This window comes from Sinocyclocheilus grahami, unplaced genomic scaffold (assembly GCF_001515645.1).
Source record: "Sinocyclocheilus grahami isolate Dianchi unplaced genomic scaffold, SAMN03320097.WGS_v1.1 scaffold185.1, whole genome shotgun sequence".
NCBI classification, from domain to species: domain Eukaryota; kingdom Metazoa; phylum Chordata; class Actinopteri; order Cypriniformes; family Cyprinidae; genus Sinocyclocheilus; species Sinocyclocheilus grahami.
The window spans coordinates 752,976-767,361 of NW_015505364.1; the positions used below are offsets into that span (position 1 = coordinate 752,976).

The window sequence follows — 14,386 nt, forward strand, 5'->3', positions numbered from 1 at the left end:
TTGTCCTTTCCATTCTTCAAGTTACTCTGACGCAAACTGGTTCTAACTACCACATTTTGCTATAAGTTTGATTGCATCATATAATAGTTGCTGTTAATAGTGTTCATCGTCTGTTTGATTACGCCTTTAATTGCTTTTGCCATACATTTCTGCCATAAATATATTAACTGACAGTCACCACTGATAAGCTATCATTAATATTGTAGAAACTTAATTTGCTGTAACGTTGCTTTGCAACGATTTGTATCGTGAAAAGCGTTATACAAATAAACTTGAATTGAATTGAATAAACTTATTTTTGCATGTTTCCTCCTGTGATTTGTAAACTAATACATTTTGATGTTTACATCACATAACCAGCTCAATATATGGCTTTTCTAATGTAGTAAACTTGCTGGGTAGCTCACCTGGTACAGCACTACAGAGCACTTGAGGAACACAAGTCACAATAAAAGAGCTTAAAGACTTGTAGAAGCAACCTGAAGTGGCAAAGTTGCCTCAGAATTTATTTATTTATTGTATCTCATGTTTGCTTTTGTCAACACTATCAATTAGGCTTGTGGAGATTTAAGTGTAGGTGGAACCATTATTTTAAAATGCAATAGAGAATTAAACTTTTAGCATCACTCACCGAACATTTCATTTAGAGAACATGTACAACAAACAATTTAATAATATGTTGCCGTTTATCTGTTTCGAGAAAGCTCCTTTAGCATCACTAATATAAAAGAAGCAATGTTAAATGTGCAAAAACATTTGTTAAGGTTTCTTTTTTTACATGTTTTGTTCAAATGAGCCTGTGTTGCAAAATAGACTTTCAAACTTGACATGCTGTCTGAGAGAGAGGATGTTTTAAAAGTGTGTTTGCCTCAGTTCACTCAATGAGACATACCGTAGCAATATACCATGTTCTCATGCTACATTGCTGCCTCTTGAATAAGGTAGCTTGTTATTGGAAAAGCTGAGCTACTGTCACGCTAATGAAAATGTAGTTAAGGTAGTAGTGCTGCTTCTTTTTTGTTAGCTATGCATCAACACTGTAGCTTAGTTTGATTTGCTAATTAGTAGCTCTACTGCAAGTGTCTTGATAATATTTCAGCTACAGTATTCATTTAGCAGAATTTGTATCGTGCAAAACTGGATCGATGGAAACTTTTGATCTTAGAACTACTAGAAAATTCCAAGTTTCCATTTCCACTAAGGGATTGCGAGGCATTACCATGCAACTGCTACAGTCTTAACAAAGCATCCTGTGCTTTTACTCTCAACACAGCTTGAACTAGCTGATGTTTTTCATGTCTGATTAAAAGACATATTTAAATATAGTTAAGATCTATAAAAATGTTTTACTATTAAAATACAGTATGTCATTTTTAGCTCAGATATCGGTTAGATGAACAGATACATTGAAATGTTATTAGATATGAAATGAATGCCAGATTAGGTCAAATTCTACTCTCACATTTCTAGAAAGATCCCCATATTAAAGTCATTTTGGGGGTATGAATATTTCATCCACTCACACAGTGTTGAAATGCAATATTGAAGCGCACTGGAATCCCATGTTCTGATTTAGGAAGCTATGTAAAGTAGTTTCTCACTGAGCTTTTTCCAGGATCCAATTATCAGTGGAAAGATGGGTGGCCAAAGAGCATGGCAAAGGGAAGGGGAACTTCTACGATGCAGACAGTAAAAAAAAAAAAAAAAAAAAAAGTGTATTTCGAGGCTTTGCATCAGCCAATGGGTTTCCCTGTTTAAAGTCTCGGTCAAAACCTCTGCATTCAGCAATTAATGCAAATTAATTTATATTCAAATTCCAATTAGCTAGTGACTCAATGAGTCATTGTGGGAAGAGGTGAGACCATAAACTTTGACTATACAATAAAAGCGAAGCAAACGGTACAATTTGCTATGAGGAAGCAGCCTTATTTGATTTCTCTAAAGCAATTTTAAGCCTGTGATCAGACTCTCTCAAGGGAGTTCAGACCACATCAGTGTCCTCCCAGCTGTACAGAAAAACACAAGTAGCACAAGTTGAACTGACCAGAGGAAACAAGGGACAAACTGACCGATGAAAATGCCAACGCTTTGGAAAGGGCAACAACCGCTAACAGTGACAGTCTCCAATCTGTTGTTTTCCCCTTGCGATTCCATATGGAAATTACATTACGCCCACATCCTCCTGCAGGCCACGACGTGCAACAGTTGTTAGAGCAAATATTTAAAGGGGTCATATGATGCTTTTTTAAAGATCATTATTTTGTGTATTTGGTGTAACAGAATATGTTGACATGCTTTAATGTTCAAAAAACACATTATTTTTCAAATACGGTACATTATTGTAGGTCCTCTATGCCCCGTTTCTCTCAAACGCTTCGTTTTCTACAAAGTCCCTCCTTCCGACAAGTGCAGTCTGCTCTGATTGGCCAGCTGACCCAGTGCATTGTGATTGGCCGAACACCGCAAGCACTCGTCGGGAATTTAACACCCCTTACCATAATCGCTAGCTTCATCTTTAAAAATAAATGTAAAGACAGAGCCCGAAAGGGGATTTCAAAATGTATATTATTGCTGATATAAAACAAAGAGATCTACAAAATCTGGAGAACGCTATCCGTTAGCATCCTCTTTTATTCTCAATGACACTTAGAATCACTTGTAAATACCATGTGTCTAATTACTCTAGAGCTGCAGGAAAATTATTACTGACTGGCTGATGGCACCACAAAAGCATTCACTGTCCCACAACCTTCATTAATGACTATCTATGATGTAAAATAGTTACGGCAATGGGAGCTAATGAGGCCGTGCTAACCAGCCAAACCTTGACCCCCAGATATAAACGGCATGAGTCCTAGCAAAAGAATAGCTTTGAAAATATTTCATGAACAGCTTTTACACAATCATTTGTATGCATATCCATAATATCACAGATTGAGTTTCATGAGAGAATGCTGTAATCTCAAATGATACCCAAAATCATTTATACTGTACAATGATAACACAAAATGTTAAATTTTTTGCCTCTGGCCACTATAATTGCAACATACAGTTATAATAAAATCCCCAGTGTAATCTCAAAGCCCATTTTGATAAACACACTGAGTTTTTTCAAAATGCTTATTTCTTTAAGCTTGAGCGTCTATGCCGAGCTTCATGTGAAGAGCGATATCCGATAACAAGAAAAGCAATTTCCCTGTCAGATGACATGAATGTGAGCAGAATGGGGAAACTCGCTAAATGAGAGCTGAGTTGATGGTGGCAAACTGCACAGCGGACTGGCTGTGTGACAGACTGACAGTCCACTGCAAAGCAGATCAAACAATCTACAAAACAGCCAATTTCGCTTCAAGAGACAAGCAATAGGTCATTACGTCCCCGTTTGCCCATTTTCAACCCCTCTCTCCTAACACTTCCTCTTCCATTAGATTGGTCCACCCAGCTCTTAAATTACCCTTATAATAGCACCGGTTTGGTGGCACAAGCCAATTATCAGACTATAACACTATGGGAAAAAAGGTTTATAGACCTGAACTCTGTAGGGACGTTATATTTTTCCTTTTTACCAGCACAGTTACTTGGAGACATTTTTAGCTTGGGTGAAAAAGTGTGGTGTTGTAAAATCTCTGAGTAGCTAAAATATTCAATATGGACACAAATTAATATTGCAAGTGTATTTAGGTCATTACGCTTCATTGACCATATGGCGTTGCTTACGCCACGTCGTCCGAGCGCTTCACAAGCAATGCTTTTCATAAGTGAATTACATAAACACAGCAGCGCTTAGCCACAACACAACTGTTTGTCGGTTGCCAGCCAAGACAAACCTCTAAAGACACTGAATTTCCACACAGATCAAAGGTCATAAAAGTTAAAGAAGAACAGATATGAAGGAACATGCATTGAGTTATGAAGGAAACCAATGGGAAATCAATATTAGATCAAAACTAGCCAGACAAAGCTCTAATGGCCTGACTGTGTGGTCACACGGCATTAAACAGTGCAAATGACAGTGACGCTCAAGGCTCCAAGAGGATGAGAAGGGGATGATGGAGTAGGTCAAAGGAGCCGTTTGAAGCTGTGAAACTGGGGTGGGAGCAGGGGTTAAAGAGGATATCTCCCATACTACTGAGGGGCTCATTTGGAAATGGCTAAGGCTTATGAAGTAATGAAAGCAAGAGCAACAGAGGAAAGTCAGATGAGCTGAAGCACTGAGGTGAGAGTCAAAGTGTGAGAAAGCTGCTAAAGGTAAAGATCCAGAAAGATAATAGCACCTTACAGTTGGGAAGTTACAGAAAGCAGGCATTTTTTATTTGTTTAATATGCAGAGATAAATATGATTAAGCAATCTGAAGGTTGATTTCCCTTCAGATGAAAGTGTAAATTGTATTTATGTGGTGTAAATATGACTGTGTTTTTTTGGCAAAAACAGCTAGATTGGCTCAAATAATGGCATATGTGTGGTACACTGGCCCAAACAACAAATATACATTACTGTTCAAAACTGTTTTTGGATCAGTTTGAAATCAATTTCAAATAAATGCTGTTATTTTGAACGTTCTATTCATCATTTTTGTTTGTTTGTTTGTTTTTTGTTTTTTTATTTATTAGAATCCTGAAAATGTTAACAGTTTCCAGCAAAATATTAAGCAGCACAACTTAGTTTTTAACACTGAAATTAAAGAAATGTTTCTTGATCACCAAATCAGCATATTAGAAGGATTTCTGAAGGATCATGTGACGGAAGACTTGAGTAAAGCCTGCTGAAAATTTGGATTTATCATCACAGGAATTAATTGCTAGTTTAAATTGTAATATCTTACTGATTTTACCACATTTTTAATAAATAATCAGTCATTTTTGGGCAGTAGTATACAGTGTAAACACTCACATAGCATTATCACAGTAGTATTCTACAATGCATGACTAAGTGGGTTGCGCTGGTGATTGTTTTTGCGAACTTAACGTGAAATGCATTTTGTTTGTACTACCTTTCATATGTCAACTGATTCAACACTGAAGTAAAGCTGGATTCTTGCCTCACACTATAATCATCAAATAAAATGTGCCATAAGTATGCTGTTATTTTAAAATCATGTGTGGAAGAATGCTTTTACTGAGTAGAAGCTGAAATGAAAACTAGAAGCACATCTCATTTTGGATGTTTCTGCATTCTTAAAACACTTCTTTTGGAGCAAATCATTCAATCATTCATCGATCCTGCATCGGTAATGCATCAAATACAGTCCCAATTCTGGCAAAAAGTCAGCGTTTGAGTGTCAGTCTTAAATCGTATCCAGTGTTAAGCACTCACAAATAGTCGTCCCTCCAATACACCCTTTTATCCAGCAGATGATGAGGAACCCTGTTTGACACAAGTTACAGGAAGCTTAAAGTTGCCAATAAGTACATTAAAGCAGATGCAGTTAGGGACCAAGTTTGAGTCTGATGAATCATATTACCACACAGTAACCTCAAAGTAACCACCCATACAACACAATGACTTTTCCTCCTCTCTCCTACCCTAAAGGGAAGGGTTTATCCTCTTTTCATGGTGCATTAAATCGAAATGGAGGTTGTCCCAAGAGCAACATTACAAAGCAGTAAAAATGCAGAATCTCTAGCAAGAGCCTGAGATCAGTGTTTTAGCCCAGCACTTCCCTGGCTGGGATCTGAGCCTTGAAGCTGATGCAGTCTTGCCTATTGGAACAAAGCCCTGTTATCCAGCAGAAGTGTCTAGAAGTAACGTCCAACTGACTTCGATTTTCTCAGCATGAATGTACAGTGGTTTCACTGCCTTCGGTACTATAGAAACACACAGGACATCGCTGCAGAAAACAACTACACTTTTAAACAACTCCATTATCTGTTGTTGTTGCTCTACATCCCGATTTTCATTTCCTGTTTGCTTCAGATAAACACACCAGATTTAATACCGGAAAGACACAATCACATCCTCATAACTAAATTGCATCTCTCCGTCTTATTCGGCCCGCTCTAAACGCAGTTACCTTGGAGCTGCTACTGTTTCCAATCGTTAAAATGGCATTATGTGAGAGTGTTGTCATTTTGTTACCTTTATTGACCTAAGCAGAGGTCTCAAAAATAATGAGGCAAGGGTCTACAGTGGCATAAGTAGGGAACTGACTTCTACGGAGAACAAAGGCATGCCTCATTTCAGGGTCAGGAAAAATCTGAGGAATTAGTGAGACTAAACAACAATATCCATATGATTTAGAGCAGGCTTTTTCCAAAGAGGATTTAAAGATTAACTTTTTAAGATTTACAATAATTGAATAAGGCATATGCATAAGTATAGCAGCATAATTCATAACATTTCTTGTAATTGTGACTTTATATTTCACAATTGAGACTTTGTACCTCACAACTGCATCTGTAAATATCACAATTGCTACTTTATTTCTAATAATTGCTACTTTATTTCTCATAATTATGACTTTATACTTCACAATTTTTAGTGAAGTTGTGAACATTTCTAATAAATACAACTATTTCTCATAACTGTGACTTTATTTCCTATAACTGTGACTTTATTACTCACAATTGCATTTTTTCCCCTCATAATTGTAACCATTTATTTCAAATAATTAGAACTTTGTCTCACAATTTTAACTTTACACCTCATAATTGCATTTTTTATGCATTACAAAGTAACACATTATACTTCACAATTAAATTTCTATCTCTCACAATTGTGCTCATTTTTCAGAATTGCGACTATTTCTAATAATTAGGACATTGTCCTACAATTGGCACTTTACACCTCAGAATGACATTTTTATATCTCACAATTATGTCCATTTCTCTTAACTGTGACTTTATGTTAATAATTAGTACTTTATATCTCACAATTGAGAATTTATCTCAATTGCATTTTTATATAACACAAATGCGATCATTTCCCATAATTACGACTTTATTTATTATAACTGTGACTGAGACTTCATTCCGCACAGATTCATATCACATAATTGTGACAATTTCTCATAATTGTGACTTTTTATTCTAATAATTACGACTTTATATCTCACCATGTGACTATTTCTTTAAAATCCATATGATAGTTGCCTTTTTTGTTTACAGTGAGGCAAAAACAGGCTTCTAAGAAAAAAGGCAAAACCATTCTATGCAACTGAGAAGACATCCTCTCTTTTGCACAAGGAGAAGTGCACCAATTAAATCACACGAGAGAGAGACGGATAGAGAAAGATAAAATGAGAAAGTTTGTCATGATAAACCAATAAAATCAAATATATTCTCTGCAGTACAGATGGAGAGCTTTCTTCATCAGCAACTGGCTCCCTGCAAAAGACTGTGATTCACAATGCGATAAACAAGCATATCACAGCACTGTATTTAACACATCCAGCTTCACTACTGCCCCCTACAGGGAACTGACTGCATTAGGAATGCAACCCCAAAACCTAACTTGTGTGCTTTCGAAGCAGATGAGAGCAGAAAGCTATTGAAGGGGACCAAGCGAGCAGGTGAGAAGAAAGAGAGGAATAGAAAACTACAGAGAGAGGAAAGTCAAAGGAGGAGGCCCAAGGCTCCCTGTGCAAGTGTGAGCAATGATCAGAGACACACGTTCTCAAAGGGGACTCGCTCCCTTTAGAGCGGTGCTTGAAAGGTGGCTACATGGTATTACAGTATGCTTGTTTACTGGAAGACTGACGTCTCACTTTATCTGCACAGATTCAAAGAGTTTTATAAATCTTACAAAAGATGAAACGAGTAACAGCATTTGTTAGTCAGGAACCACCCATACTTTTTTGTTGTTTTTGTGTTCAGCTGACGTTATTACAATACAAGCCTCGCATTTGCATGGGGATATTATGGATGAATGAGTAGCGTTAGTAAGGTGAAACACTCTTTTCAAGCGCATGTATTGTAATTGCAACACTGTACCAAACCATAACGCCCAAAGCAAGGCTTGACTGACATGTTCAGCGTAGCGCCGCATTGCAATCGACTGGGAGCCTGTGTGCTAAACACACAGGAAATCACTCAAGTCTTGGTGTCATGAATTCAATGAGACAAAAGAGGAAAAACACGTCCCTCATGTTCTCAAAATTTCATGACAGCGGGTAGATCCTCCCAAAACTTCAAAGTAATGTGGAAGATTGAAACAAACAAGAGCACACAAAGACAGATGCATTCAAGCAAACTTTCTCCTCATGTGTTCTGCTAACATAATAACTCCCCATTAACCCTCAAGTTTCAAAAATACACTGAACATCAGGTTTATCCTTCATGACTTTTTCTAATCTTATGAGAACTGCATGCAAAAAATCTTATAAGAACAAACACACACACACATGAACTGTAAATAAAGTTCATCAAACATCCTTAATGAAATAAGTTTAACATTATTATGTTTGGGGATTTAAAGACTCCTGGTTTATTTCCATTCACACAAAGGAAGGCAAGTGGAAAGAGAAGGGTCAGTAAGATTTTTTTAAAGAAATGAATTGATCAAAAGTGACAGTAAAATTATTTAATGTTACAAAAGCTTTCAAATACATGCTGTTTTTATTAATCAGAAAATCTTGAAAAACATTTAATATGTTACATTGATAATAGAAATGTTTCTTGAGCACCAAATCAGCATATAAGAATGATTTCTGAAAGATCGTGTGACACTGAAGACTGGCGTAATGGCTGCTAAAATAAATCAGTTTTATCATCATAGAAATAAATTATATAATAAAAATCTGAAAATTTTAAAAGGTAATAAATAATATTTCACAATATTGCTGTTTTTACTGTATTTTTGATCAAATAAATGCGATGTGCATAACATACTTCTTTTAATAGCATTTTTTAGTCTTACAGGCCTCAATTTTTAACAGTAGTGTGTGTGTGTGTGTGTGTGTGTATACACATACAGTACATTTTTAAAGATGAAAATTATAAACAATAAAGAAGTTCTTATAGTTATTCATATTAGTTCTTTCAAATAATTTTTTTTTTCCTTTTTCTTATTTATTTATTTTTTTTACATTTTTGTCCATGATGCACGTGACATCACATCTTTGAGATAACGGACAATTAAGTTAAAAACTATGAGAAGGAAACTGAAAAAAACCAATATCATTACCCAGAATCCATTCAAACATCCAAATTAAAAACCACAGATTAGTGATTTAGAAGTGTAAAAGATCAAGAGTTCTCTAATGGGTCTGGGACAAATTCCAGAGTAAGAAATGCAAATGTTGCAAGCGGCACCCCTAGAGGACAGCCTTTATTTTGTTACACTTTCGCTGGCCTTTCAATACAATTACTCCTTTCATCAATTGAAAGAAACGAAAGTAGGGTCATGTCAGCTTAATTACTCATGCCCTTACATAAAATAATGAAACTTCTTGAGTCCAATGTGAATAAAAGGTGCATTTCTGTGCCCACATAAACGTATGCACATCTTAAGGAGACACCAATTACAGATATTATGCTTCTTACAACACCTATCTCAACTCTCTCAACAACTCAGAATGTTGCACAATGTGCCAGTTAATTGAGAACATTTCCACTATAGCATAAGGAATTATTCTGCTAATACCACAATAATAACCCCAGCCTAAAACTAATCGCCTAATCATCTTCAGAAAAGCTTTCTATTTCTAGCATTTCAACTTTTCATTATCTGTTCCAACACCTGAGCGGGCACAATACAGCCATCCAATCAAAACAAACACATCTCAATGCACTGCTTGTAATTACAAGACCTTTACAAGCATCACTCCTCATTGCCTCTATTTTATATTGTAGGACTACAAATAAGGACAGAGAGCGAGAGAGAGAGAGCTTAAGCATCGCTATGAAGGATATTCTCCATGCTAGCACATCTCATTATCACCATGTTCTTGGGATGGGGTCCATAGCAGTTTGGTCCAGAAATAGACCAACAAAATAGCACTACCCATCTGTCCCACCTGCTATGCAACACTCAGGATTATATTCTACAATTTCCTCTGGCTTTAGAGTTTAACATGTAACTAACCATGACTATGCAGAGGAAAGGGATAATGATTTGATTCCCTGACCAGCTTTGATATTCTCTTCGTCTATTCTCTTCAGTTGCGCAATAAATGTCACACACGCAACCTACATTACAAAGAAGCTTCAGCCAGACCGAAAACACATTCTGTCAGTGGAGAGTATTGTGATATCCCCTAAGAGCCCCAGACGTGCTCTCAATATGACAAATCTTCATGAGAATGAAGGCGATCCACACCATTAATACTGTCGCAGACACAATCTAGTCCTCACTCTACATCTGTTATGAACATAGATGGTGGTGAGTAGACTTCATTTCGAATGAAACCAGTACTGCAAGATGTATACTGAGCTCCCAACCAATTAGACATCTGAAAATGTGCATCTGAGGATAAAAAATTATATTACATGCCATATATTGAAGGCATCACTACACGGCTGAAACACAAAATGAAGCAAATATCCTTCAAAAAGCATTCTGATGTGCAAAGAGCAAAGTAGAACAGGGGTCTACAACAGGGGGTCTGCAGGTGATGCGGCAGGGGGTCTGCCAATTACTGTTTGACAATTAAAATTTTATTTTTGTAAAGTTTAAATATATATATATATATATATATATATATATATATGGTTACATTTTTAAATGTATTATACATATAATTTTCATTTTACTTCACAAGAAAATTGAGATTACACAATAATTGACATGATTTATTAATTTAAAAATATATGTAGTAATGGCTTTCACGATCTACCAAGGCATCTTAACCTGAAAAACTTTGAATACCCCAACAGTACAAGTTTGGGGAGAGCATCGCAGCCACTAGGTGGCGAGATAGGAACCTTGTTAAAAATTCCTCAAGGACCAAAGCAAACCATACTAATGTACTAATGTTTTGATAATTAGCTAATCATCAATCTCTATGCTGGAACCAACTTCAAAGCTGGTCTATGCCGTCTCCTGGCACTTCTTGGTCGGTACCAAAGGGCGCATTTGGAGGTGCACCCGCATACTGCTGGACACTCTGGGCTTTCCACACACATAAATCACTGTGACTTTCTCAATGGGCTCCTAAAGGAGCTGCAGCATTGCGATGCAGCGCACGGCGCGCGAGATACTTCTCTTGGTGTGCGCATCATTAGAAGGCTCCTCTGCAATCAAGCAAAGCGCGTGTGATAAAATGCCTTCATCAGTCGTCTCGCCGAACAGAAACGATGCCGATTTCGCATTCAAATGACGTCACGTTTTCACGAAGCTATTACAGAGAACAGATTAGGAGGGGATTACTAATGACAGGCAAAACTGTCTATTCTCAATGCAAGTCCCTCTGAAACACGCACAAGAATTGTACGGTGTATAAGAGAAGGCATGAAAGTATATTCATTTTCTTCTGTATGCTTTTAATAGTAGGCTACCTATCGTTTCCCAGAGGCCTGTGCAAAGAACCATATGTGGCGAAAAGCAATTCTGGATTGAGATGACATATCCTGAATGTCTTGTAGACCACCTGTTTGCTATGGTAGATTGCTTATGCACCGGATTATGTTTACAAAGAAAATACAAAGAAAATAATAACAATTGTACAAATTGGCAGCTTTGCCGTTATAAAAATCTGCCGTTAATAGGCTAATAATACTAGATAAATAAAAATACAGTTACTCGTATTACAATGTGTTTTTTAGTGAATAGGTTACATGTCTTAATAACAGCATGTATGTCATTAAATGATATCAGTTTAGCATATCAACCTATTTGAGCTCTTAAAATGTTTGCTACGATTACAATGGCACACAGGTGGTACAATGGAAGGTCACGTGCTGACTAAAAGATCCTCACAACTGACCTCTCCATCAACTGTGTCCAATCAACAAACAGAGCACAGTGCTACTCATACAAATACAAATAATACTAAAACAAAGGCATAACATTAACTAAATAACAGAATGCAGAAAGAAACTAACTTTTGTAAATAAACGAACCCCATCCACAAATTATAAACCAACAATTTTACTGTAAAACGACGTACTTGTGTGTGTGTGTGTGTGTGTGTGTATATATATATATATATATATATATATATATATATATATATATATTTCCCCCCACACACTGGTGCACTCAAACTCATAATGTTAGCCACATAATTTCACAGACATCGGCCATTTACACTCTTGAGAATCATATGTAAATGGCTCATTTGGGGATGATTTATTGCTGCCTGCATAAAGCGTGACTTATTTAACTTTCAGGCATGCACACGTCACCTACAGCCAGAAACACATGCGCTACAATATTTATTTGTTTAGTGCATCAAGCCTTAATTAAATTAAACACGCGGATGCTCCCACGCCAGATTGACTCCTGCCAAATCCCCAGCACCCTGGTCTCCACCTCCACACAGCGGCCCCTCGAAGGAACCCTCTCTTTTACAGCTGTGATTTAAGACCCCTCTTGGACCCTATCCGATCTCGCGCGCAGTGCCAATCCTCGTACCCATCGCTAAAGCATGCACGCGCACGTGCGCGTTCGCTCAGTCCTATTACAAAGAGTATTACCAACACTCTTGATCTTCGAAAATCCAAGTTTGTGTGTGTGTCTGTTTTTTTAAACGATGTCATAACGTGGCGTGCATACAATGCGGCGTCGCGAGGAACCGCTTCCAGTCAAACCACCTGTTCTCACCCACCGTATAGACTACATAATGGACGCATTGATGAGGACAGATGGAGATGATCGTCTCTCTAACCTGATATTACTGGCATGTATGTGGAGAGGTCCACTTCGACGCGGAACTCGATAAATGTACGTTAACTGGGCCGCAATTTCTTAACGAATTTGCTCGACAATGCACAGATCTTCTCTACGCGGAAACAAGTGTACTGAGGAATCTGAACTTACCAATGTGAATAATTGAATCGGGAAGCACAGGCTCCCACTCCAGGCTCCAAAATGTGATCAGAAACAATACTGCCGGGAAAACTTTCATCTCTCCCTCTGTTAAAATCTATCCTCTTTAGGTTCAGAAAGATGCCGAAGCGACGGTAGTTTTAAATCCTGTGCAGAAAGGCTGCTTGTCCTCCTTTCAAACTGTCAGCCAATGGGGTTTTTTTGTTGCCTCGGATGCGCTTCTGCTGGAGGCGAAATCTTCAGTAACCCGTTTGGAGAGCGCCCGTCAAAACATCCTGATGCTCAAGATCTCCAAGCAAATCCGAATCAATACCAGACAAAGTTAAAATGAGTCCCATACACTGCTGGGTTTTCTATTCTCCCGTCTAGGCGAATAAATCGGGGTTCCGTGCGCTAAACACGACGCATCTCACAGCATCAACCACCACACGACTGAACAGAACTTCCTTTGCGCTGATGCAGAAAAGCGCCACACTCACACTCACAGCCACGAATACAGTTGAGGATTTTTGCACTGAGCACTTATTCCGATGCAGTACTGCGGAGACTGTTCTGCGACAAAGACCGAGCGGCTCTACATGCGGATTCTCGAGCTGTGATGAGTGGGAGGAGGCCCCCAGGATAGATGCGACTACACGGGCAGCAGCATCAGTACCCGGCGCTGTCCAGAACTGAATTAACAGAGGAAAGAGAGACGTGGGGAGAGAGCGAGCGAGCGAGAGATCTCCACAGTGGGGTGGGCGGAGGTAGTTTATGATAATGGAGAGGACTCATCTGTGAGACTGTGGCTCCTCCCTTGTCCAGCAACTGCCAATCATTTAGTCTGCAACCACCGGTTTTCTAAAATGAACTTTTTTTTTGTTTAGTACGTTACTGATAATGGTATGTTAGTTGTGCCTGAAGGTTTTTTTTTTTTGGTAATAATGTTCTAATAATAGTTTTGATTAGATTTCTAGACCTCAAATTCATCTCAGTCCTTGGAAATTAATATGTAAGCCCCCCCCCCCTTAAAATCTATGATTATGTAACAGGGCTCCAGACAAAAAATAGGACAGAGATTTAGTATATATTTAGAAGATTTAGAATGCCAATTAGATTTTTTTGGTATTAGCTTTATTAAATCACTAAAGTGATCCTGACTGTATTTGTGTCATATAAATTTCACCCTGTTTTGTAAAAAATAAACAAATAAATAAATTGAGACATCATGCGCTGTTCATTGTTGAATGAAGGAAACACTGATGCTCACTAAAGAAATAGCATCTGACGAAACCGCTATAAACAACTATCACCACCCTTTGTGATCTTTTCATGCGTGTTGAAAACAGTGGCTGAAGTTTCACAATGAAATCCTTGTCAGTACCTAAAACATTTGTTACATTCAACATTCTTAGTCAAGCGAGATTCAAATGTACAACCTCTCACTCTTATTCCTCTGAGCCACAGCAGCTCATATTTGGA

General features: G+C 37.8%; 1 protein-coding gene across 2 annotated transcripts in view; it reads right to left on the reverse strand.

The window, feature by feature from the left end:
- grid2 (glutamate receptor, ionotropic, delta 2) overlaps positions 1-13,617 on the reverse strand; it is a 418,885-nt gene extending 405,268 nt beyond the window's left edge. For both annotated transcript variants that reach the window (XR_001610173.1, XM_016284580.1), the window contains exon 1: positions 12,917-13,617. Coding sequence is in view for 1 of the 2 variants with exons in the window: in XM_016284580.1 (XP_016140066.1) it covers positions 12,917-13,004 (88 nt within the window). In the remaining variant the exon portion in view is untranslated. The remainder of the gene's footprint in view (positions 1-12,916) is intronic.
- Positions 13,618-14,386: the final 769 nt, after the last annotated feature.